Source organism: Mustela erminea, chromosome 17 (assembly GCF_009829155.1).
Source record: "Mustela erminea isolate mMusErm1 chromosome 17, mMusErm1.Pri, whole genome shotgun sequence".
NCBI classification, from domain to species: Eukaryota; Metazoa; Chordata; class Mammalia; order Carnivora; family Mustelidae; genus Mustela; species Mustela erminea.
Window position 1 is genome coordinate 8,356,350 of NC_045630.1, and position 25,658 is coordinate 8,382,007.

A 25,658-nucleotide genomic window follows, 5' to 3' on the forward strand; every position below is an offset into this window, starting at 1 on the left:
GTGCATGCCAAGGTTAGAGTCAGTCCTCATCTCTCTGTCTGCAAGTGTCGATGTTCTTCAACCCCACAGCAGAACCGCTCAGTGTGAAATAGTCTCATGGAGAAAACACCGATCACTATGAATACAATATCCATAAACCAAACAAAGGCATAAGAAGATAAAATTAATATTAATCTGAATTTTAAAACTTCTTACTATTCTCCTTTCCAAAACCTTTTCTGTTATTTTGCATTTTACAGTATTTTACATAGCAATATTCTTGTTCTCAGTAATCAGAGAGAAAATGTAGAACTTTAAAATAACCTTCTTTAAAATAAAGAAATATCATTATTAATTCTCAATGATGAAAATAATTCAAAATCATCGGCATTTTCTTTGATAACACCGTGTCCTTAGACTTCTTTTAGTATAATCAGAAAACTCACTTCATTCACCTGTTTCTTTCTTGTTTTATTTTTCTTATTAACAACTGTCATAACACTGCTCACACAGCACCTATTTCCTAGGCTAATGGGCCCCGGAAGTTTGAAGCTGTACGCTTCAATGGTAAAGACTTTTGAGCGTGTGCTCCTCACATAAACGCATGCTTTGAAATTATAGACATATACCAATGTAACAACAGATTGCAAACACTGGAGAACATACCCCCAAATGTAAATAAAAACTAAAAAATTAGAAGTAAACACAAGTCCTAATAATTTTCTCAGCTCCCAAAGGTTTATCTTGTCTACCTCCTGAAAGCCCTGCCCCTTAGCTCATCTAAAACTAGGGCACCTCAAACATTAAGGTGTGTGTGAATCACCTGAAGATCCTGCTTTTAAAGCAGATTCTGATTCAGTGTATTTAGATCAAGGCTGAGATTATTTTATATTTCTAATGAGCTCCTCAGTCGATGCAAATGCCGTTCACACTCTGAGTAATAAGAACTTAAACAAGAGGTTACTGTTTAGCCAAACTTAAGATGCTGTTTTCTAGGGGGTAATATAAACAGCTGTTCTAAAGTCAACTTTCCATTTCTATGGGCAAAATTAATAAAAACTGCTTTTAAAACCATACAACAATCATTACACGCATTAACCAAGAACATCAAAGAACAAATCCAAAATGTAAATAATCATCATGGCTGGGCATACACTGAAAGTGGCTGAATGCAGAGTATCAGAATGAAACTCGTTCTGTTTTCATACACTTCTATCTCCAAAGGCAGCAGGGAACAGAAAGAAAAGAAGATGAAGACAAAGAACAAAACCCAACTAAAACATACACACTTTCATATGTTTCTGACATGAAATGAGTAAGCAGGAAACCTGTAGTTAACTATCATCAGCTGGTATTTATGTTGATATCAACAGAGGCACAGCAGCCTGGGTTTGTTTCATAGTTTTTACATAAATGCAGAGTGAAGACAGTCACCAAAGTACATGGTTTAAAATTCTATCTTAAATTTACACAACTTTAAAAGGTCCAAAGACCTACAGAATATAAGAAACCTGGGCAAAAGCTCAGGATATAAGCAGAATAAAACCGGAAGGCACTTTGCTTTTATTGTTAGTCTTGCAGGCCCCTCGCAAAGCCCTACAGTTCCAACACCGCTGACTACATGAAAACACGTCATGCTGACCCTCCGGTAATTTCCAACATTCACATACACCGAAAGAAAACTTCCACCATCCCCAAATTCCAGTTATTTACCTTGTCAATCATTTTTCTTGCTTCCACTTCCTCACTGTTGGGATTCTCTAACTCAATGGTATAAGTACCCTTGTCACTTTGGTCATCATCATTATCCTTTTCAGAAGTGGCAGAAGTAGGTTGATTTTTTAACATTTTATCCATCTCCTGGCTTGGTCTGTGCCCAAGACTCCCTGAACTTCTTAACAATGCAGTTTGTAGGAAGGGAATGGACACCGATGGCTCCTCTGATTTCTGTTTTAACAATTTCCCATGTGGAACACCATGCCCCCCTCTGTGATGCGTAGAGCTAGTCTGTAAAGACAAAGAAACCACTTTGGCATCTGCTGTTGGAGATTTTGTTTTTTCAAGTTTTGTATGTGGTGCTGAGTAAGTAGTTTCCCGACACAAGATTCCCGCACTCTGAGTAAAAGAATAGGACCTTCTTTTTCTGGGATTGTCTTCATCAAAGAATGCAATCATAAAAGCAGTTTGACTTACAACAGCTTGGTCTTGATGCTTTTCAGCAGCCTGGGCCTTCTGTAGCTTCTTCTGTTCGGGATGGTGGCGCCGTAAGTGTTCCTCCAGAGCTGCACGTTTGCTGCAGCGCCTGTGCGCGCCAGCGTTTTCTGAATCGCTTTGTGTACCATCGTCATGTTTATTTCCTGGGCACAGAAAAGAAACCACATAATAGAGGAGGAAAAAATCCCATGTAGAAAATTAGACACATATACAAAAGTGCTAGTTGTTTTTTGCCCCCTCCCCCTTTTCAAGCCAAGTCATATGTTCTTTTCAGTAACAGGCTCTGCAAACTTCCTCCATTGCAATGTTCACATTCAAATTTTATCAACCAACAATGAGGTCCTTTATAAACAATTGAATGGGATTGCTTTTCTTTCTCCAAATTTTAACTTTATAATGATTCACCAAAGCCTGAACAGATAACCGATGCTGTATCAGCTGTGACTGTCTGTACTTGTAACACTGATAAACATTAATCCTGCCTCCAAACCTTACGCTCTGTTTGAGCAAGCAAAAATTCACTTCTAGCATGAGAGGCAAAGAGAAAAGAGGGGGATCCGGGAGAGGTTTATCACCACACAGTAAAAGTGAATGCAAACACTATAAAGATGGGATGAATTTTAACTTTCAACAACGTTCAGGACTTGCAAAAGTATAGCATACTTTCAATAAAAAGTATGCAAAATGTTAGTAAGATACAAGTTGGTAGTTTCCACCAATTAACTACACACTTTTTTTTTTTTTTTTACAAGTGTCTTTCTAGATGCGGGAATTTTGGCAAACTTACAACTGTGCTCTAAACTCTGATGGCTTCAAAAAGTTAAATAAAGCATGCTAAAGGCCTATCACAGAAAAGTATAGTCTATGAAATCCTATATAAATGTAACCACCTTCTGGGCAAATGGCAGGGTGCTAAATATAACCAGCTAAAATCTGTCTTCTCTATAAAGCATATAGAGTCAAGTTAGAATACATTTGAATTTTGAAACATCAGGTTCCTACAGAAAACAGGTTTTCTGTTACCCTTCGTAGTTCCACTAGGGAGTCAATGTGAAACTTTATGGGAATGATTTTTCAATGATTTAGAATTCTCAGTACTTAAATAAGTCCATTAGAAGAAATAATCAAATGATAATTCTATCATTATAGCATACATTTACTGAAAAGTCAAGAATTACGCTCTGCATGTTTTAGACTGAATCACAAATGAGGGCTTCCATAACGGCTTCTGTAGAAGTGTAAATGAGTTGAGTCAACTAGGTGCAGTGAGCCCTGGCTTCTAGGACTGAGTTTAAGCTTTTCCTGGGTTACAGCTCTGAATCTGATACCTACTGAATAACACGGTATCAAGCAAGACAAAGATCAGAACTGAAGACCTGTTGGCCAGGAGGGGCAGAGGGCACACGTCCAAAGGAAAAAGCTGAGTTTTAATACTCATGGGTTTCTTTCTTATGAAGTTAGAGGTTACCAATTGGGGCCAATGATTTAACACAAGAGGACTGGTTGTCAAAATGTGGGACACAAAAGGTGTGAGAAGACTCAGAAGAGAGAAAGAGCACACACAAAAACAGTAATGTTCGGAAAAAATAACAGGCTGTGGAAACAAACGGAGAGAATGGAACCAGCATGAAGGGGTTCGGGGAAACACTCCCAGCAGAGTAAAACTGATGAATGTTAGCAACATCAGATAAGAGCAGAACTGAAAAATCTTTCTTCAAAATAGGAACTGTTCAAAATGCAGTACGAAAAGAAACAAAACAAAACAGGTGTCCATTAATGGAATCCCTACCCTCAGGTAATTAAGCTAGGAATCAGGGATAGTGGATGGAATGCAAAACCCAACTAAACCACTAATTCAAATATAAAACTCGCTAAAAAACATGCTATTTTACAACCTATTTCATTGCTGCACTGGATAAACTGAAAAGGAATCCAGTCTGTAAAAGCCGGAAATGACTAAACTCTAATATTTCCTGTATAATAAGACCAAATAACCTATGCTGCATATAGACACAACATGAAAACACCACTTTACAGAATTCGATTCTTGTACCAACATGTAAAATTTGGCACTTAAGCGGTGTCAGATCCTTTCAGCATCTTTTCTTTAAGTTCTAGTTTAAAAACTTGTCTTTATGGGTTAGCCATTATTTTTTCTCAAAAATTATTATTCCTTCTTGTATTTGTCTTAAACCACGTGAGACATCTGATCAGAACTGCAATTTCTCTTTGTTCTCAACAACAAACAAATCACTAGGAAACTCCTCACCAAGTGTCTGTCTTGTCTGTCATTAACCATGCCCAAACACGCTCAAGTCTGTCAGGTATTTTCTAGGGTCGGTTAGCTGCACCAAGTCAGAAGCTGTGCTCAAAGAAGCTGCGACTCTCCTAAAGGGTAAAAGTGTATGGGCTTTGTGAACATTATTTTCTTCACTGTCCCAAAGCGCGTGCACTTTACTCTTGTAGGAGCAAAGTTTTTTGCTTTTATTTTACTTACTTTCAAGTTTCTGAGACTGATTCAAATAACTCCTGAAAGCCTAATTATTGTAAAATTACTATTTGTCATAATTACCTTTATTTAAAATCTATGTATACACTTTCAACATTCTACATTATGGAAAATCTTTATCTAATGATGGCATATCTCCCTTTGGGGAAAAGTCAAATGTCATTTATAAATATGTCTGGAGAAAGAAAATGGAACTTGAACCAAAAATGTATTACATTCATAAAGGCATTTTCTTGGATGGTTTATAAAATGGTCTGAAAGCAAATCCAAAAGAAGGGCTCAGAGCAATGACAATATCCAGGAATATGTCTACCTATATACCAACTTTGAGGGACCACAGTAATTTGTATAGTTTCTGGTAAAGCTTACAAACATCTCATCATTAATGTGTATGTAGATACAGTGTGAATATGGGCATTAAAACCTCTGGAGTCAGGCTTACAATGGGCCTTTGTCAAGAAGAGAATGTCTAAAACTTATGGCTTAAAATAATAGCTAATATAGACAATATTTATAGACGACTAAAAAAAAACAATGGCATAAAGGTGCTTTAAAATGATAGCTTTTTAAAAAATTTATTCATTTTTTATCTTTTATAAACATATAATATATTTTTATCCCTAGGGGTACAGGTCTGTGAATCACCAGGTTTACACACTTCACAGCACTCATAAAACGGTAGCTTTTTAAAGAATCTTTTAACTAATTTTTTGACATTTATTAAGAGTAGTTTAGGAAAGACCATGTCATTTCTAAATTTTCAAGGTTTATGCTACCTTTTACATTAAACTAGGATATTAGTACCATTTGTAAATTCATGAAAATGGTCAGTTTCCAAATGGGAAATGACTTTTGAGCTTTAGCCGATACAGAGATACATACGTGGTTCTCAGTTACACATTTAGTATTATTTGGTCGATGAAAAGGGAACAGTCACATGTGAAAAGTATATATGCCAGGTAACTGCTTATGATTATAATTAGATATACTAATAGGCCCCAACAAAGAATTAGGTAATCCTGAAATGTCTTAGAAGTAAATCAGAACAGGTATTTCCTCATTACTTGACCAAACAAAATCCCAGGGCGTAAAGTACTGGTTAGGTCAGGGTTAGTCTGAACAGTGATAGTGAAGTCATTCATAGTATATTCAAATTATTGAGCACTTGCTTCATAATGAAGTCCCCAGGTAAAGTATTAGAAATATAATAACCTCAATGAGCATTTTTTTTAAGCTCATTAACCCCTTGTATAGAAACAGAATGGCCAGATGAGCATGCAGTCATTCCTCTTAAAGATAGCTTATTAAATAAAATTAAGATAGGGTAATTAAAATATACCTAATTAGCAAAACAATGGAAAAATCATTCAGATGATACCCTGATACACAGGTATAGATATTTGACTAATTGTGGCCAGGCATTACACTAATGAGCATATACTATTTCACAAACAAACACCCAATTGTGGAGAGGCAGGCAGAGAGAGGAGGATGCAGGCTCCCTGCCGAGCAGAGTCCGACGTGGGGCTCGATCTCAGGACCCTGGGACCATGCCCTGAGCTGAAGGCAGAGTTTTTAACCCACTGAGCCACCCAGGTGCCCCAGTGATTTCTTAAGTTTTACTATCAAAAACATTTTTGATTCAATTGATTTGCAGTATCTCTAGACCGAAAGTTTTTGTTTCATGAGTAACTGCTGAGAAAAGCTGGAAGCACACTACCAACAATGTCACTGAATTACTAATGCAAACCTCTGGCCCATTATCAAATGGCTGGTAACTTCTTTCAAAATCTAGACACTGACATTTTACTGGAAGCATCACAACAGAGAAGAACAGAATTGAATAGAGCTTTTCCTTAAGTCAAGGAAACGATGAGAATTGTCTTCTAGGGAATTCCGCTGGTGAACAGAAATGAATGTTTTATTTCCACAGGAAAAAGAAACATTTTTAAAGGCATAAATTAAATTCACGAAACCAATCTGTTTTTGGCAGGAAAATGAAGACAGACTGTTTTTAATGAGTGAGGTGGACAAGGGTAGTATGGCTTGCTTTGAAAGCAAATACAGAGCTTTGAAAAGCTGACATTTCCTACCATATAATTATTTATCTAGGAGTATTTTGGTTAACTGTGAAGACTGAATTTTCTTTATCACAAAAGAGGAAGTTCTGAAATGATCAATTCACTTTACCTTTCAACCTTTTCAAGTAAACGGGAACATCACTTTTAATACTTTTGGAGTCCTCTTCTGTTCTCTCCCACACCATCTGGGGAGGGTTGTTCTGTGCTAGCCAGTCAGCAACTTTATTTTCTGGAGCCATCATTCCTGTTTGAATCCCCGGCAGGTCTTGAGTTCCAGGAGAAGACTTCTTGGACTTGTGGCGCTGATCAGAAGTGAATTTCGTCACATGGTCTCTAATAGTGACCTTCCCTGGCGTACTGTCATCAAATTCAATGGTAAATGAAGCATGCCCTGCACCTGTTGTATGGGAACTTGGTGTGTCTTTTGTTGGGATTTCATGAATAGTGCTCTCTGTTATTTGTGATGGCTGCTGAAATTCTTTTGTAGGGATTTCAAAGTAACTTGGTTCCCTACAGAAAGGAAAAAGTACTTCTTCATTTGCAGCTGCAGATTGTTCCTCAACTTGCTTGGCATCTATGCTGCACCCTAATAAAAAAAATAAGAGAAAATTCAAAATATTTGGAAGCTTCTAGCACTTAAAGGAGAATAATTATGGCCATTTGTATTGTGCCATGAGAATCAGAAGGCAGATCACAGCCTGGATGAAAACCTGGCAAATATCACAGAGCAGAAATAATTTTGATTATAAGTACAGCATTCAGTAGCAGAAGATGCAAGATAAGTAGCAGCTGTGACAAAGAACAAAGCAGTTAAGAGGCGGACCCTACATGGCTAGATCCATATTTCTTCCAACTTGGATCTAGAAATCAACAAGATGCAAAAGAAATCAAATATAGATGGAGATGCACATTAGATATATACATCTAGAAACATAGAAAAAATACGAATTTCCTTATCAAATCAGGAGGATGAAGTATCTATGAACACAAAGTAGAGCTCTAAAGAACAGGTGCTTAAATGAAGAAACATGAAGTTAATATACAAGCAATGTTCTCGAAGTAATGAGAACACTTACCATTTCCCACCATGATATTTAGAGACATTACTTTTAGAATTATAAAAATAACATTACTGATGTGCGATCACTGCAAGAAGATGGATACATGTGATAAAGAAGAAAAGAACGACTAAAGATAAAACATGCGGTTTGCCTGCAGCATTGCAATCCGAGCAGTAGTGTGAAAGAAATAAGGTAAAAATAGAAATTTTAGTTGCCAGCCAAAAAATCCAGAAGAAAATCCATGTGTGTGTCTGTACAGCAGAATATGCACAAGTGCCAAAAATTCTTAGGAGGAAAGCTGAATTATAAATCTCAGATCAAAACAACCAGAGCAGGCAGAAGGGACTCTGGAACACAGTCACTATTGTTCTGCTAGTTCAGAAATGAAGATAAAGGTATAAAAATATACACATTTGTACACAGTATATGTGAAGGAAATTGGCAAATAAAATATATAAATGAAAATGACTACTGAAATGTCTTCTTATAAGTATGTGTTATTAGTGCAAATGAAAAAATTACTAAATAGATAAATAAATAAATAGAAGATTAAACTGACCTCTTTTTCAGGCAGCAAAAGAATCATGTCTATTACTAAGATGGCAAAGAGTTCAAATGAAAATATTTCCCTAAAGCTCACAGAAGCATTCTATTTTTAAATAGATTGATGGGAAAACCATACACAGATAATTTATTAGGAAGAAAGGCAGTACACGGAGACTGGGTTGTTTCCAATCATTCCCTAATTAAGTGAAGTACTATTTGGTCTCTTGAAGTATCTTTTCAAATATTAAATCTTGATGGATTCTTCAGGTGCTATAATTGACTTTTTGGCAGTACTCTCTGAACATAAAACAAACATAAAAAAGTGTTTGCTTTTAGGTTGTAAGAATGGGACAACAACACTGCTAAAATCAAATGTATGGAAGAGGGTATAGGAAACATCAAGCTCCAGTTCTAAAACAAAAATCAAAAATGAAAAAACCCACTACACAGAAAGTAAACAGAGCAAAGAAAACAATTTTCAGTGTAAAAATCATTCTCTTCAAAATACAGGTTTTCTTATAGCTGAAAATGTGAAATGTGTATCAGAAAATACTCTGTCATTAAAGCAAGAATTTTCATACTAATTGGAAGAAGAGCTTATACAACAAGACCACATAACCTAAAGTACTGTTCTAAAATTTCTTTATGTAAGAGTTAATTTATCTTAACAGTAAAATGTCCACATGCACTCTGTTTACTCTGAAAACCTGCCATTTAAAATGTCCCATGAGTAAATTGTTCCCCATATATTAGCAACTCATTAATAATTGTTATTTTTAATTTTTCTACATAGACTTATTTATTATTACAATGTACTGGACTTGATCAATTCCTTATAGTACAATTGGCTTATAAACCTATAAATCTACATCTGTGTGTGTACCCGTCAGTTATATCCATACACTCACTGAGTGATTTATTCTGCTTTGCTCATCCTTCTGCTAACAGAATAATGCTGTCTGGGGACAAGGGATGGTTCTTTCTACCACCACGTGGCCACCCAAATAAAATCATGTGGCTGAACTACATCTACTACAAAGCAAAAACCACAAAAATCTGCTCCAAGGATATAGCATTTATCATCTACTTGTCATTCATAATTTAAAGGAATACTCTCCTAGTTTTCCTTCCTTGTAAAGGAAAAATTCACAGTTAATCCTGATATACTTTCAACATTTTTTCACATTGTAACACATAAAAACAACAGAGATCGACAACTGCACATCACTGTTTCTAAGTATCATCCATTCGTCCTACTTCAAAGTCGCCTTTACTCCAAGGACTAGAAACCCGAGACTTACACAATTTCCCTAGAAATCAATTACTTAACAATGTCAGGTAGCACCATAGAGGGGAAAGGCAGCATGTCAAGACCTGATGACTATAGCTAGGCAGGAAAGTAGCGAAGAGATCTGCAGTCAGATAAATCCTGTCTCCATCAGTCTTTCTCATTTTCCTCATCAGAAATAATGGTATCTATCCACGAGACTACTGTGATGATCCAGTGAGGTTAAGTATTAAGTGAGATAATCTAAGTTACCCAGAACAAAGCCCGGCACACAAGTGTCTCTCTCTTTTCCCCAATTCTCCAGCATAGAAGAGAGTCAGGGAAATGAAAACTAAACCAAAAATCTAACTCTAAAAAACCTAAGACAAATTCCACAATGAATATTCCCATATTCGTGATCTTTCTAACTGGGAAGTCACTCACCAAGAGCCTTTTTACTATCTGCTTAGCTAGATGTAGCAAACCTGAAGCAGGGATTAAGGTAAGACACACTGCACTGAGAAGAATCAGACAAAAACACAACAGCTCAGAAGCATGGCGGTCCAGAACCATCTGGTACACAGGGCCTGCGGTCCTACATCCTTCAGTGTCCCCCAAGGACATCGCTGTGATGTATCATAGTTCAGTAACTGATACTCAGCATGACGACTTAGTCAACAACCAGAAACTTAAATTATAGTCCGCCTTCTCCACTTAAGAAGGCAGTGATATGGGTAATTCATTTAATAGAAATTGAAGAAAATGGTTAAACACTTAAAATAAATTGTCAGTTGTAAATATAAAATTCAGTCACCTGAAGGAATTCATTTCTCTGAAGATGATAAAAACAGATCATGTGTGGGCCTACTTTACTTTAGAAGAGTAGGTCCTCTAGAAAAACCACGGCGGGGGAGGGGGCTTCTAAATTAATATAGAAAAATAAAATAGTTGTCAGAACACTGACAGAACAGATTCTGGAAATTTGTGAATTTAATATCGATTTATCTTCAAACTCTGTTTTTACTAAATTAATATATGAAACATCCTAATATTTTGTTATAATCTCAACTGCTAGATACTTAAAACTACTTAACAATTGATTATTCTAGAATTAATTATGTTAATCTAAATCAGAAATGCAACTGGTGATAATATCCTCAAGTTTAGGGCATTTTATGATTATGCAGCCTTTTGGGGAAACTTCTAATACACATAGTCCAAAAAACTGTTTCCTTCATTCTTCTGTACTAAATTAAGTGAAATATTTAACTAAATCAAGATGATAAAGGCTATCATGAAAGCCCATTCGCTCAACTGAGAACATATATCCAACCTCACATATTCAAGTGCCTCAAATAACAAAGACCAGGAAATACCTTTTGCTAAAAAGGAGTCACAACTGGAAAGTTTCCAAATTTAGTATGATTAGATTAAAATCAATGTAAAAAGAGCCAGAAATCTATTCCTCATAGTTGCAACAAGTAAAGGCTTTTAAATATAACTTAAATAAATGTTCACACCCTGCCAGTAGGTCAAAGAGCACACTGATAGCTCAAGTGAGGACAAATTCTCCTTCTTTTAGGACTAAAAATATTCATACAGTTTCAGGAGAATTTGGTTGTCCAGCATACATATTTGGTTCTAGGGTTTTTTAGGCTCTGTGCTTAAGTCTGTAGAAGATTCTGGACTCATGTGGACCCACTGAGAGGGGCATAAGAAGTCAGCACATGGCACATACTCTATTACCCTTTCTGAAATGTTCATCTCTCACAATAATTACTAAGACTTTACATTCCAAAAATTGGTAACCAAGAAGCAAATCACCTTTTGCGTTTACAAAAGAGCACGCTTAGAGCATAAACTGTTAACTTTTATGTCGTAATTTGAAACATTCAATAGAAACAATTTTGAAATGATCAAATTACATTAGATTTAGTGTGTACCTTCGAACTGATTGTGCAATCTCAATATCATAAGTTATTCCACGTCAGAAAACTGTTCCCTTCATCCTGTATTTTACGAGACTACAAATAATAAATGTGAAACACACTAATATGAGAAAGCCGATGAAACCCTCACCCAGCTCTTAATTGGTGGCATCTGACTGGGTTCTTTATGGCATTTAACACAAGACATAAATCACTTAGTTCCTTCTTACTCAAGAATAATCCCAAGATTATGAGACAGCTTTTGTCATGTGGCAAAAATGACACTGAGTAAAGACAGGCCACACAAGCTGATAATCATTTAAGAATTCATTTTCATTCACACAGACGATGATGAGGACAGATGCCCCTTAGCTCTAGACACCATGGACAGAGCTGAGAAGGGGAGAAACGGGCTCCTGAAGACACTGCAGAGAGGCAGGAATCAGCCCTGAAGAAACAGTCGTATAAGCCAGTAAATTTCCTTTCCGCTTAGTCTCAGGTCGCATTTGTGTTGTCTGCATCTGACCCATATGCTAAACGATACGAAGCATCAATACTCAGTATTTCTAAGCTTGGACACGAAGAAAACCGTGCTGGTGGACAGAAATGAGGAAGCGACAATGGGAATTTATTTGCGAAGTTGACAACTTCAGTTTGGGGCACTTGTAAAACCGAGTCCATAAAGCCAGCTTTCTTATTAGACTTGTATCCTAGCAATATCAGCATATTTAAAGTACAGTGTTCTTACTCTCCAGCTAAGAAGAATGTCTTATCTTGTACAGCTAGGGTCAAAAGTAGAAAACTGAGAAGGGTTCTGATGGCATCTATCTTTGACTCAGAGTCATACTTGGTTTTCCGTACTGCTGGGTTTCCTGGTACCAGCATTTAATTCCTCCGGTCCTGGATCCTTATCTGCCATTATCGTGGAAACTGGCCATTTGACCCTCTGGTGTCCATGTCTTTGCCAAGTCCTTATGTGACAACTGATACTTCTGTTTGTTTCCTGGAAATCTTGATTTTCTGGCTTATGGGACACTTAGCTCATTACTAAATCCCTCTAGCAACAAAAGAAAATGTTCCTGGACTATGACTGTGACCCAGAACTATCTTTTCTTTCTGGCTGCTGAACTCGGCTACTTCTGTTGTTACCATATCCCAACAAATAAAGCACACGGAGGTTTTAAAGAAGCTTTAATTTCATACATCACATTTCTGAACATTAAAAAAAACTGTTCATTTAAAAATATGATTATATACCTACAAATCTAATGAAGCACACAAAATTAGTTTGTGCCTACTATTTTGGTCTAATTGAAACATTTTAATAATTATTTCAAATTATTTTAAATGCCCAATTACATTATTAATCTATTTTTCAAGTTTTAATCTCATATGTTAAAATAGTATTTTAAATAAAAATGATACTGGAATTAAGACTTTATGTGAGAATCATATGTAATAAACTTACAATGACAAGGTCACTTAGGACAATCACAACATTTTTTATTAAAGATTAGTAGATATATATATCTTTTTTCAGGGTTGTCAGATTTCTGCTTAGATTATAAATTCTTCCCAAAATATCCGCTGAAATGTCATACTCTGAGCTTTTCCTTACCTGCTGTTCCAGCTTCCTGAGTTTTTTCTTCAGGTTTGCCATTTGACTTGAGAGCCCTTTTCTCCTCCACTTCATCGTCCCCCCACCATGATGGCTGCCCATATAAGGGAGTACCACGAGGCATGGCCGAAATATCTGGAAAGGGGCGAAAAAAATCTGCCTAAAGCATATGAAACAGAAAAAAAAAAAAAGACTTTTGCAGACTGCAAGAATTGCCTGGTTAATTTATTAAATAAAAAGAAAGTACAGTCTAGGTAACTGAAAAGTACTCTAAGTTGAAAAACCTGTTATTTGTTTAAGACCCTATTCAATGCTGGACATCACTAAATAAACGAAATTTTGCACTGGTGAATATCTAAGTACGTAAACTGCGTTAGCCTAATAGCTTTTTTGTGAAGGTAGAATCAGTTTTTTGGTATATAGAAATGGCTCATCAAGTAAGTCTAAATAAAAAAAAACAAAACTAAATTTTGGTATGAGTGACCATTAAAAATATTTTTAAAGCCTAAGGGTACTGCAGAGTAACTAAATTTAAACTAGCTGTTAATGTGACTAGCAGGTTTATATCTGAGCAAATTTGGTAATGCCTATTAGTTTAAAAAATTGTTTTTGTATAAATGGGATTATTTATCTAGAGCAGTTCCTGGAACATGATAAATATAATGATGATGATGATGTAACCTCACTGGGTATTTCCTGTTAATTCATTTCAGTTATTATAGTTCAGAAAAATCATAAAACATGAAATAATAAAAATAGTGTAAATGACCATATTTACTTCCTTCAAATATTTAAACATATTTAACACAACTACCTATAACGGCCACATATGATTACGTGTTATATAACACTTTCTAATGAGGACACTGGCTGCATTAAATCCCTCTCTAAAGTTGCATTACTTTTTTAAAAAGATTATTTATTTATTTTTTGACAGAGATCACAAGTAGGCAGAGAGGCAGGCAGAGAGAGAGGAGGAAGCAGGCTCCCCGCTGAGCAGAGAGCCTGATGTGGGGCTCGATTCCAGGACCCTGGGATGATGACCCGAGCCGAAGGCAGAGGCCCCAACCCACTGAGCCACCCAGGCACTCTAAAGTTGTCATTATTATAAACTGATATGGACATGGCCAAGTTCTGCAGAACAAAGCACGTGCTTTCTTCACAATCAAGCAGAAACACGGTGTTTTCCAGATGCTCACTTACCCAGGGCCTTCTCCTCAGGTCGCAGTGCTTCTGCGGCTTTGTGCGGCACGTCTGTCGAAGTATCTGCCAGCTTTGCATCGAGGCTTTTGGCACATGCAGATTTGGATAATTCTGATTCGTTAGATTTTTGGGACAACTGAAGCTGAATGGTAAACTTCTCGTGCTACAGAACATTTAAAAATGAAAATGAAACATCTAGGAGTAAAATAAACCCTAGTAAATGACAGGTTTACAAAAGAAATGAGGAATCATTTTTACCTTTAGTGCTTCTTCAGGGACCCTCATTTCTCCTCGTACTACAGTGAAGAGATTTGTATGTAAACAGAGCTAAGGAAGAATATCATTTCAAAATTCTGATACTCAAGCTTTAAATCATCAAAGATAATTTTGAAATTGTCCTACTTTCAACAGGTAATTACAACGGAAGCATTATATTCCCCTTAAGAGTTAAATGTTGTAATATGCCCACAACCATAAAGACTTTAATTTTTAAATACTTAGAGAAAAATCTAAAATCTAGCAAGTAATTCCCAACTTAATCAGTAATGGCCTTCAAGAAGCAAATAGCTGGGTGATTAGACCACAAAAGACATTTTCAGTTCTCACAAACAAACAGTATGACTGCAAAGAAAAAGCACCTGGGTCAAATTATATTGAGTTAATCACAGTAATGTGAAAGGAAGTATCTCATCAGTGATTACCCAACAGTAAATCCTAAAAGAACTGGATTACTCAGACTTTATAAGCACTGATAAAAATGAAGTTTATTTTGAAAGTGCAGAAGAAATGCTATAATTATGGTCCTTACAGCAACCACAATCGCCCCTTCCCTCAGGCGTTTCAGTCAAGGTCATATTACATTACCAAACAACTGATTCTATACAGATTAGACCCAAGTGCTAGATAAAACGAATGCTTTCATCATTATGCCAAAAAGAACAATGCCTCTGTATATTAAAGAATATCTTTCACTACACAGCAGAGGTCACATTTCCCACCATTACTTAACCCTGTACTGAAAGGACTTTTATAACCATGTACTAATAAATCCTATTATCCTTTACCAATTCACAGCATCCTATGACTTCAAGGGTAAAAAGCTATAATTATCACAAGTGCTTGGGGTAAAAATAGTTTCCATGCCTAAGGAGCAGCAAACTTGCAAACAAGTATTTAATTTACATTTCTATTCATTAAAACAATAAAAACTCGGAATTTTTGTGGAGTTGTAAAGAGCTGTGGGGAATACCCTGTTTAATTCCACAAACTGGTCGTCTTATTCTATATATAGGGACTGGAGGGGTAAAACCCAAGACCAAAATCTAGTCAGCTGAATCCCAGTCCAGGGTTCCCATAGCTGTGAAATATGTGAAATACTAGAATTTTCCTTTTTGGTTTTGTACACATGCTGGTACCGTACTTCCTGATATAGGTGAAAATACATACTTTGTAATAATTTCATATTTCATGAAAAGTAAGTCTAGTAATTTTGTTTTACCCCCAGGAAACTCATTAATAGTTGGAGAAGATTTACAGCATTCCTACATTTCCAAAGGAAAAGGGTGTCTCAAAAAAACTGAAAGCCATTTCCACTTTTCCAGTGGGAAACACACATGACCATAGCCTGCTGTGAGGGTTTTCTGGGGGCTTCAAATTTACTCTGGGGAGGGCTCCAGGCTATACCCCAAGGCTAGTCTGGGGTACTGTCTTTAGACTTAAGACTCCTTTAAGATCAGGGACAACTGGAGAGAGGCCACACTTCTTGGGGTCAGATACTTTACCTTCCAAAATGGAAGCTCAAGGATTCTCTTGTTTGGGTCATGAATTTGCCTGAGAACACTGGTATCACTACGAGATTTTGAGCCTGCCTTAGTCCTCACATTTGCCTCCAAAGTTATCATCCTCCTAATGGTACAGATGCAGGTTAACTATTCTTAAGTTGCTAATTTTAAAAAAATGACAAACTAAGATACAATTACTCATGTTATAAGTTAAGAATATACAATACAGTATTAACTAGTAACGTGGATTACATCTGAATTAAAAAGTTACAGGAAGTTTAAATTCTTGCTGATTTAAACATTGTATTTATGGGATGCCTGGGTGGCTCAGTCAGTTGCATCTGACTCTTGATTTAAACTCATGTCATGCTCTCAGGGACATGGGGTCGAGCCCTACATCGGGCTCTAAACTGATCATGGAGCCGGCTTAGGATTCTCTTTGTCTCCCTTTGCCCCTCCCCCTGATTACATAGCCTCTCTCTTGAAATAAATAAAATCTTCTTTCTTTTTTCTTTAGATTATTTATTTACTTTACAGAGAGAGAGAGAGAGAGAGAGATTGCAAGAAGGCAGAGAGGCAGGCAGAAAGAGAGGGGGAAGCAGGCTCCCTGACGAGCAGAGAGTTGGATGCAGGGCTCCATCCCAGGACCCTGGGATCATGACCTGAGCCAAAGGCAGAGGCTTAACCCACTGAGCCACCCAGGTGCCCCAAAATACATAAAATTAAAAAAAAAATTCGTTTGTATGTTATTTTCCTATTTCTTTACATAAGGCTGTGTTATGGCTATTCTAAGTCATCCCTATGTTCAATTTATTCAGGAAATGTTTATCTAAAAGTGGGGTGAAAGAAACTCATCTGCATACAAGTAATGCTCTCTAAGATCCTCTCTTTTATCCGAATGATAATTAAAGCTAACTAAAAGGAGAGCAAAATTTTAAATAGTTTTTGTTACTCCTAGGGCCTTAAGAACACCAAGTATCAGATATCATTGTAAACACATCTTTCAAAAATCATTTTAAAAATAAAGTCACTAAGTTGTTTCATTGGGGAGATACCAAGCACTTACAGAAGAAATCCAATATTACATAGGAGCTTTTGCAGCTTTGGACAAGATTTCCAGTGTTTTAAGGTTTCAAAAAGTGCTATAGTCTTGAACAACTGAATGGGCATTAATAAAATGTTCTCTGAAAAACTGTATACTAAAAAGAATGTGATTCTCATAATGCTGAAGACACTGGATGTCACAATATATGAGAATACCTGAATAAAATTATTTTATATAGTGGAAGAATGGAAAAAAGCATTCATTTTCTCAATTTGCATATCTTATATGTGTGATTTAAAAATACACATATAAGAATACCCTTAAAAAGTCTCCTTAAGTTAAACAAAAACTTTTCTTTTTGGATCTTCTCCTTAGAAATATGGAAAATTTATTTGACTATATTCAATATTGAAATACACAATTATGCTAAAATAGATTGCACACTGTATTGACAAGGCAGGTCCTAGGAGATGCCAAAGTTTTACAAAAAAAGTTGATGACAGAAAACCTTCCAAGGGGAAAATTTTATTTCTTCAGCAATTTTCTACTAGCTTACGTTTGTCTACACCTTTAGAACAGGGTATCATCTTATTTTGGTAGATAAATAGCTTGGCTAACTTTAAAAAAAAAAAACCTGTTTAATAAGAACATAATTTTTAAACAACTCCTTTTAACTTTTCTTTTATGACATGACTTCTTATTTAATCACTCATCTCAATTTCTTAAATTTACTTCTTTCAAGCTTTGAGAAGTGTTCCCCATTTTTGAAATCTGGAAAGCTTGTTCATATTGTTGTGGATATCAATCATATTAATCAGGAAGAATCTTAACTCCTCTAAATGAAGAATCCTTGATTTTTAGTTATGTTTATCCCCCTCTTAATCATTTTTAGCAGCCACGATCCGGATTCAAGCATACAATACTAAATGTAATGTTCCAAGTACAGATAAACCATAATCTTGAAAATTATGACAATGATTTTTACCTTGCTTCTAATATGATTAATCCAATAATTTTGTGGGCCATTGTTACAGGAATTGACAACTTCTTTGGGAAAAAGAACCTCATTTAAAGAATTAAGGTAGTAGATTCTTACACTGACTCATATGACTGGGATGGTAAGGATTTTGAGATTTATGTATTTAAGTAATGTTTAAATCATTTTCCACTGAACATGGAAACCATATCATATTCTGATTTTCCTCCTAGTTCACCTAGTTCTCCTAGATTGTGATTCTATCTCAATCTTTTTTAACTGGTTCCTTATCTCTCCTGCCTCTTCGTATTAGAATGTACCAGGTTTCAGTCCCTGGACTTCTCTCTTACCAACCTGATTCACTCCCATGAGTGATATCCCTTAGTCTTAAGATGTTAAATATTATTTAGACAATGGAGATTCCCAAACTGTTGTCTCTAGCCTACACCTCCTCCCCTGGATTCAATTTGTATATTCAGAATGGCCAAAATCAACTTCTCAGACTCCTGCTTCTGGCCAGGATGGAAAAAAGGAACCAGAGTTACTCTCCCATCTGAAGCAACCAAAAAATGGACAGAATATATAAAACAATGGTTTTCAAGACAATCAATATCAGGGAACAAAAGACAGTGATTCCTGAGCGAAGAGAAACCAAACGAGGTGAGTTTAATTACTGTCTCCAAATGACCACCTTAATAGAGCTTCCAAGTCACAGAGCAGAGAGGGGTAATCTGGATGGATAGAGCCTGGCAGGCTCTCTGAGCTGTAAACAAAAGAGGGTTGAGTCTGGGGAGACCAAAGTGATTAGAGTTCACGGGAATGAGTACTCAAGAGCAGAGAGCTGCACAGAAGAGAGAATTCCACATATTCTGAGGATATCTCTCAAGCATTCAGCTGAGTACTTATCAATAACACACACGTGGGAGAAAACTACTACCTGGTCTGGGGCAAAAACCATCTAAACGTACTACACATCACAGTGCCCAGTACACACAGACGGCAAGGAGTAGTGTCTGTTCCTAAAAGCTCATGCGTCACTGAATAAAGGAGAGAACACAAATATCTCCTGTAAAGTGCCAGAGAGTAAATATTTTAGACTTTGGGACCATGTGATCTCTTTTACAACTACTCAACTCTGCTGTGGTAGTCCAAAAGCAGCCACAGAAATATGTAAATGAGTGGGCATGGCTGAATTCCAATAAAGCTTGTTTACAAACATGGGCTGAAGGCCAGATTTGCCACTGGGTTTGCTGACCTCTGTAGTATACAGAAAGGTCTTGCCTCCGTAATGGGGAATATTAGTCTCAGACTAAGCTTAGAAGCCTAACAAATCTTAAAAACAAGACCCAAAGTAATAAAACTGTTTCCAAGTAACCCATGTCCCTGAACAAAGCTCAAAAATATGTATATGAATATAAAAATATGCCTACAATACTCCACAAACTCACAATGCCTGTCATACAATCAAAAATTACTCTACATGCAAATTAAATCAATTAAAACTGATGCAGAACTGACCCAGATGTCAACAAAGGTATCAAAAGATACAACCATATTCTATATGTTCAAAAAGCTAAGTAGTAGTTTGGGAGATATCAAATGCAAAATCCAAACAGAACTTCAAGAGATGAAATCTATGCTGCATGGATTAATGGCAGATTAGACACTGCAAAAAACAAACAAACAAAAAAACCCAGTAAGCTTAAAGGCATAGCAATAATAACAATCCAAACTGGAACACAGAACCAATTTTTAGAAAATAATACATAAACAAAGTACCAGTAAGCTGAAAGACAATGTCAAGTTAACCTAACAACATCTAATTGAAGGAGCAAAATAATATCTGGAAAAATAACAGCAGAAGCATTTTCTAAACTTGATTAAAACTATAAACCCACAGATCCAAGAACATTAACAAACTCCAAGCAGGGGAAACATGAAAAAAATTACACCAAGGCAGATCATTCGAACTGCTCAAAACCAGGGACAGAGGGAAATAATACAAGTGAGAATACAGTAGAGAAACAGCTTTAACGCACTGAAAAAAAAGACATGCCACCTACAATTCAATACCCAGCAATAATAACTTTCAATAATTCAGGTGAAATACTTTTCCAGACCATGAAAATGGAAAGATTCCATCATCAACGAAATCATACTACAAGAAACGTTGAAGCCCTGAACAGAAAGAAAATGACACCAGATGAAAACATGGACCTGTAAAGAGGAAGGAAGAGCATGAGAAATGATACCTACATTGATTTAAGATATGGGTACAATACGTATAAAGACAGAAGATATTTTTCTTATCTAAATCTCTAAAAGATAATTGACCTTTTACTCACAATGATGTAGTAAGCAGTCTGTAACATCTAAACATAAAAGGTTGACAATCATAACAAAGATCAGGACAGAAGAAATGGGAATTATACTACTATAAGGTTCTTATACTATATGTGAATTAGTATAGCATCACTTGAAGATACAACTTAAAATTAAGGGTGTAATTTTAAGTCTTGAAGCAACCACTAAAATAAAAAAAAAAAGAAATTATGGGAAAAAGAAGACTGATGGCACAAATATCAAGACGACAGATTTAAATCTAACTATATCAGGTGGCTCAGTCGGTTAAGTGTCCAACTGTTAGTTTTGGCTCAGGTCATGATCTCGGTCCTGAGACCAAGCCCTCCAACAGGCTCCATGCTCAGTGGGGAGTCTGCTTAAGATTCTCTCCTCTTCCTCTTCCCTCCTGCTCGGCTTCTCTCCCCCACCCCACTCACACTAAGATAAATCAAATCTTAAAAAATTAAAGTAAAATAATAAACCTAATTGCATCAATAATCACACTGAACGTGAAAGATCTAAATTCCCAAATGAAGGCAGAAATTACCGGATTGAATAAAGAAAGTAAGGGCAACTATATGATGCCGACTTCGAATGTAAAGACACGAACGGCTTAAAAGTAAAAGATGTTCCATGCTAACACTCATCTAAGTAAGTAAATAAAGCTGGAAAAACTATATCAATGTCAAAACAAACCATATTTTGGAGCAAAGAACATCATCTTGAATAAAGCAATTCATTTTGTAATAATAAATTATGTCAATTCATCAAGAAGATATTTTAGCCCTAAATAGTTATATACCTAACAACCAGGTTTAAAATTAGAAGAAGCAAAAACTTCTGCAAGGAGAAACAGACAAATCCACAATTATAGTCTGAGGTTTCAACACCTCTGTCTCAATAATTGATAGAACAAATGGACAATCCGTCAGAAAATACTGAAGATGAAAACCAAGTTGGTATAACCGACATCAATAGAACACTCCATCATCCCAAAACAACAGAACACACATTCTTTGCAAGAATACATGGAACACTTATCAAGACAGATAGATCAGGTATATTCTGAGCCATGGGACAAGTCTCAATAAATTTGAAAGGATCTGAAACATATAAAATATGTCCTCTGAGCTCTATAGAACTAAATGAGGAGTCAATTACAGAAAGTCTCTGGAAAACATCCAAATTATTCTAACAAACTTACAGATAACCTGAATTCAAAAACCAAGAGAAATTAGTAAGTATTTTGAACGTTAAAGCAGTACTTAGGAGAAAATTTATAGAACTAAAAGACTATATAAAAACAGAAGGTCCCAAACGAATAACCTCAGCTTATATCTGGAAAAAAGAAATTAGTAAGAGAACAGAAATCAAAGAGAAAACAATAATAGATGAAATTCAGTTCTTTCTATTGTTGTGACATTTTAATAAATGGGATCGTTTTCCACTCCAAGGTATAGCAGTTTGTAGACTGGCTATCTATTAAGCTTAATTTTAATATGAATAAAGCACAATAATTAATTTTAGTCTGGTACAGCCAAATGTAAAAGAAGTAAATATAACATAAAATTTGTTTTAAGACTTTCACCCCATGTAATAAAATACCTGCCACTGTAACAGTCCAATGTTCACTTATGTATATTTAGTGCTCAAAAATAATAAGCAACATGAGATGCTATTTTAAAATAGTAAAACTAACTGAGCCTACCCTGAGGATTTGGAATAGCAGCTCTGATTCAACACTGATTTTAAACCCTTAAACAGGGGGGCTCCTGGGTGGTTCAGTTGTTAAGTGTCTGCCTTTGGCTCAGGTTATGATCCCAGGGTCCTGGAATTGAGCCCTGCGCTGGGCTCCCTGCTTTGCCAGGGAGCCTGCTTCTCCCTCGCCCACTCCCCTGCCTGTGTTCCCTCTCTCGCTGTGTCTCTCTGTATCAAATCAATGCTAAAATTTTTAATTAAAAAAAAAAAATAAAACCCTAAAACAGTCCTTTGGAACAAAACATTTGTCCCAGCAATTTCAGAAAGACATATTATGAGCTAATATTTAAAAAGGGAATATTACTTCACTATTAAGAAATCACTATACAGGGGCATCTGGGTGGCTCAGTGGGTTAAGCCTCTGCCTTCAACTCAGGTCATGATCTCAGGGTCCTGGGATCGAGCCCCGCATCGGGCTCTCTGCTCAGTGGGGAGCCTGCTTCCTCCTCTCTCTCTGCCTGCCTTTCTGCCTACTTGTGATGTGTCTATCAAATAAATAAATAAAAATCTTAAAAAAAAAAAAAAAGAAATCACTATATAAACTGTAAAAGCAGGAGTGATTTCTCAGTAGTTTCTTCTCAATTTAAAAGTAAACAGCATAGAGCTTTATGGAAACTCAGATTTCCTACTATTTTCTCATGTTTTGAAACAGCCAAGTTCAAAAGGATTAAGGACATACTTAAATTAAAAATATATTTGTATTCATTGTTTGATGAAACTTCTTTTGCAGGTGGAAAACGGCCCATGAATCAAGGCTTGAATGTTAATTTTTTTTTTTTTTTTAAAGATTTTATTTATTTATTTGACACAGAGAGATTACAAGTAGGCAGAGAGGCAGGCAGAGAGAGAGAGGAGGAAGCAGACTCCCTGCTGAGCAGAGAGCCCGATGCGGGACTCGATCCCAGGACCCTGAGATCATGACCTGAGCCGAAGGCAGCGGCTTAACCCACTGAGCCACCCAGGCGCCCTTGAATGTTAATTCTTAATCATTTTATGTGATTCGTATTTTTAAAAGGATTTAAAACATACAATTTACAAGTATTAATACTTAATGGTTTCACTTTTCACATGTCCTTTTGTTCCACACGTATAAGGTTTATATATGCGCTACAAAAATGTTTTTGAAAAATTTTAAGTTAAATCTAAAAAAAACCTAGTTATGCTTTAATACCATTTTAAAGAGTTAGTACATTTACTTTATCTAAGCATCAACTCCAGATCGCTGAGACTACATTGTCTATGCTAGAGAAAGTCTACTTGAGTTGCCAATACATTTAACCCATTCTTCAATACTGAAGTCCAGGTACATGGAGTAACTTAAAAAATGAAAACACAAGAAAAACATTCACTATAATGTAGGATATCTGTATTTTAATTAAAGAAGAGTCCTTTACTACAAAGCTTTGTGCCTCATATGAACAGAAATGTTTTATGGTTCTTCCATCAATCTTGTCCCCTCTCCTCACTAGGGGTTCTTTACCCTATGCTAAGAAGGACATGTCCCTGTTCATGTCCCTGTTCCGTTCTTAGAGTCCTATTTTTATTTACTTAAACATTTTTATTTTTAAGTAATCTCTACACCCAACCTGAGGCTCAAACTCACAACTCCAAAGTCAAGAGTCATATGCTCTGACTGAGCCAGCCAGATGCCCCTTAGAATCGTATTTTTAAAAACAAAAGAATCTTAACTACACGCTAATTGCATAATTAACTTAGCCAGGGAGCGCAAGTCTCAGGAGAAATAGGATACTGGAAAATCTGAATTAAATAGGCAACCGAGACAGAATTCATAAAATAGAGTAAAAGTATGAATGGGAAAAAAGGAATAAATTCTTACACTCCTCCTAGGAGGCTGATCTGTGCCATAATCATCCAAACAACAACAAAAAAATCCCTGAGCTGAGCTAATATTAAACACTCCTCTGTCATCTCCTTGTTACATTCTCCCACACCCAAGTTGCATATTTAATACCACTACAGGGAAACCTCTGCTCAAACTATATATAGAGAGTGGGGAAAAGCAGAGTCCATCAATTTTTCTAGGATTACTTTTAGGAACAGGCCAAAATACTGACACCCCCCCCAAATATATATAAATACATAATATTTTTAAACATGTATTTTAGTATGGGAGGCCAAAGAGACTTCAAGCATGCCTCCACTGCAAACTCTTCATCTCAAGAAATGTTAATTTACACCACAAAAGATTTTTGAATAAATTTGACGAATGTACAAAATCATATAAGGATATCATATCCAAATCTCAGCTTATCTTCAAGTTTCAGGGTGATATAAGTCTGTTCCGGGATCCTTACATCATTCACAAAAGTCTACAAAGAGAGAAAAAGGTGTCAGGTTATATATGGAGTTATTAATTGTTGTTACATTTCGGACAAAACAAATACTCAAACCTTATACTTAAAAACACATGCAATATGGTGGCTAACACGGCTTGTGTACCATAAGATGTATGAACGCATCTTCTAGGCTGATAAATGTCTTCTTACCACACCCTTAATCAATATCGTAACACCCCAAAAACCAGGCTACAGCGCCTCAGCCTACCGTGCGCCGCCAAGACAAAGTTAGGCACCTAAAAATGATGCTAAGAAAAGCTCCTAATCTGAAGCTGCCAAAAATAAATAAATAAAGGGAAATACTTAACTCTTGATATATCATCAGGGTTCACTAAACTCAATTTTAGCTTTTTTGGACAATTTTAACCATGATGTTTGATATTTCATTACTTTCATTATTAGAATTCTCCCAAAGAACAAAAAGAGAATTTACTTCAAAAAAATGTAATAAAACTTGTATTTTCTATTTTACAATTGCCAGATGAGTCCTTGAGACCTTTCCACGACTCTAAGATATATTATGGGATCTCACTAACCTTATTTTTCCTGTTTCTTGAAACATTCTGCTATTTCATCAACCCATCATCATTTTATCACTACTCATCAGTGATTTCTAACTGTCAAAATGTCAAAAATGACCAAAATAATAAGAAAACAGGAGAATGGCATGGCCTAGAGCACTGCTATCCAGCAGAAATAAGCGACACATAACACATATACTCTTAAGTTTTCCACTAGGCACATTAAAAAGGTAAATAGAAAGGGTGAAATTAATTTTAACACTGTGTTTTAATCCCAACCATATATCCAAAATAGTGCCATTTCAACAAATAATCAATCTAAAAACCAACAAAATATTTCATGTTCTTTTTTCTGTCTTTCTGACTGGTCACTTCGTGTGCGTCACTGACTCGCGGCCGCTGCAGTGGGAAGCACAGGACTAGGACGACGACGCAGTACACTGTCACTGCTGCTGCGACCTTCACTGTCCT

At 36.1% G+C, this 25,658-nt stretch overlaps 1 protein-coding gene across 11 annotated transcripts in view; it reads right to left on the reverse strand.

The window, feature by feature from the left end:
- Positions 1-25,658, reverse strand: part of CEP170 (centrosomal protein 170) — a 124,832-nt gene that overhangs the window by 44,003 nt on the left and 55,171 nt on the right. For 7 of the 11 annotated variants that reach the window (XM_032317261.1, XM_032317264.1, XM_032317266.1 and 4 more), the window contains exons 4-10: positions 24,561-24,639; positions 14,665-14,723; positions 14,407-14,569; positions 13,204-13,338; positions 6,893-7,369; positions 2,173-2,336; positions 1,693-1,986 (exon numbers count right to left, since the gene is read on the reverse strand). In XM_032317261.1, the coding sequence (XP_032173152.1) occupies positions 1,693-1,986; positions 2,173-2,336; positions 6,893-7,369; positions 13,204-13,338; positions 14,407-14,569; positions 14,665-14,723; positions 24,561-24,639 (1,371 nt within the window). The remainder of the gene's footprint in view (positions 1-1,692; positions 1,987-2,172; positions 2,337-6,892; positions 7,370-13,203; positions 13,339-14,406; positions 14,570-14,664; positions 14,724-24,560; positions 24,640-25,658) is intronic. The other 4 variants (XM_032317270.1, XM_032317271.1, XM_032317268.1 and 1 more) reach the window with 1 other exon arrangement.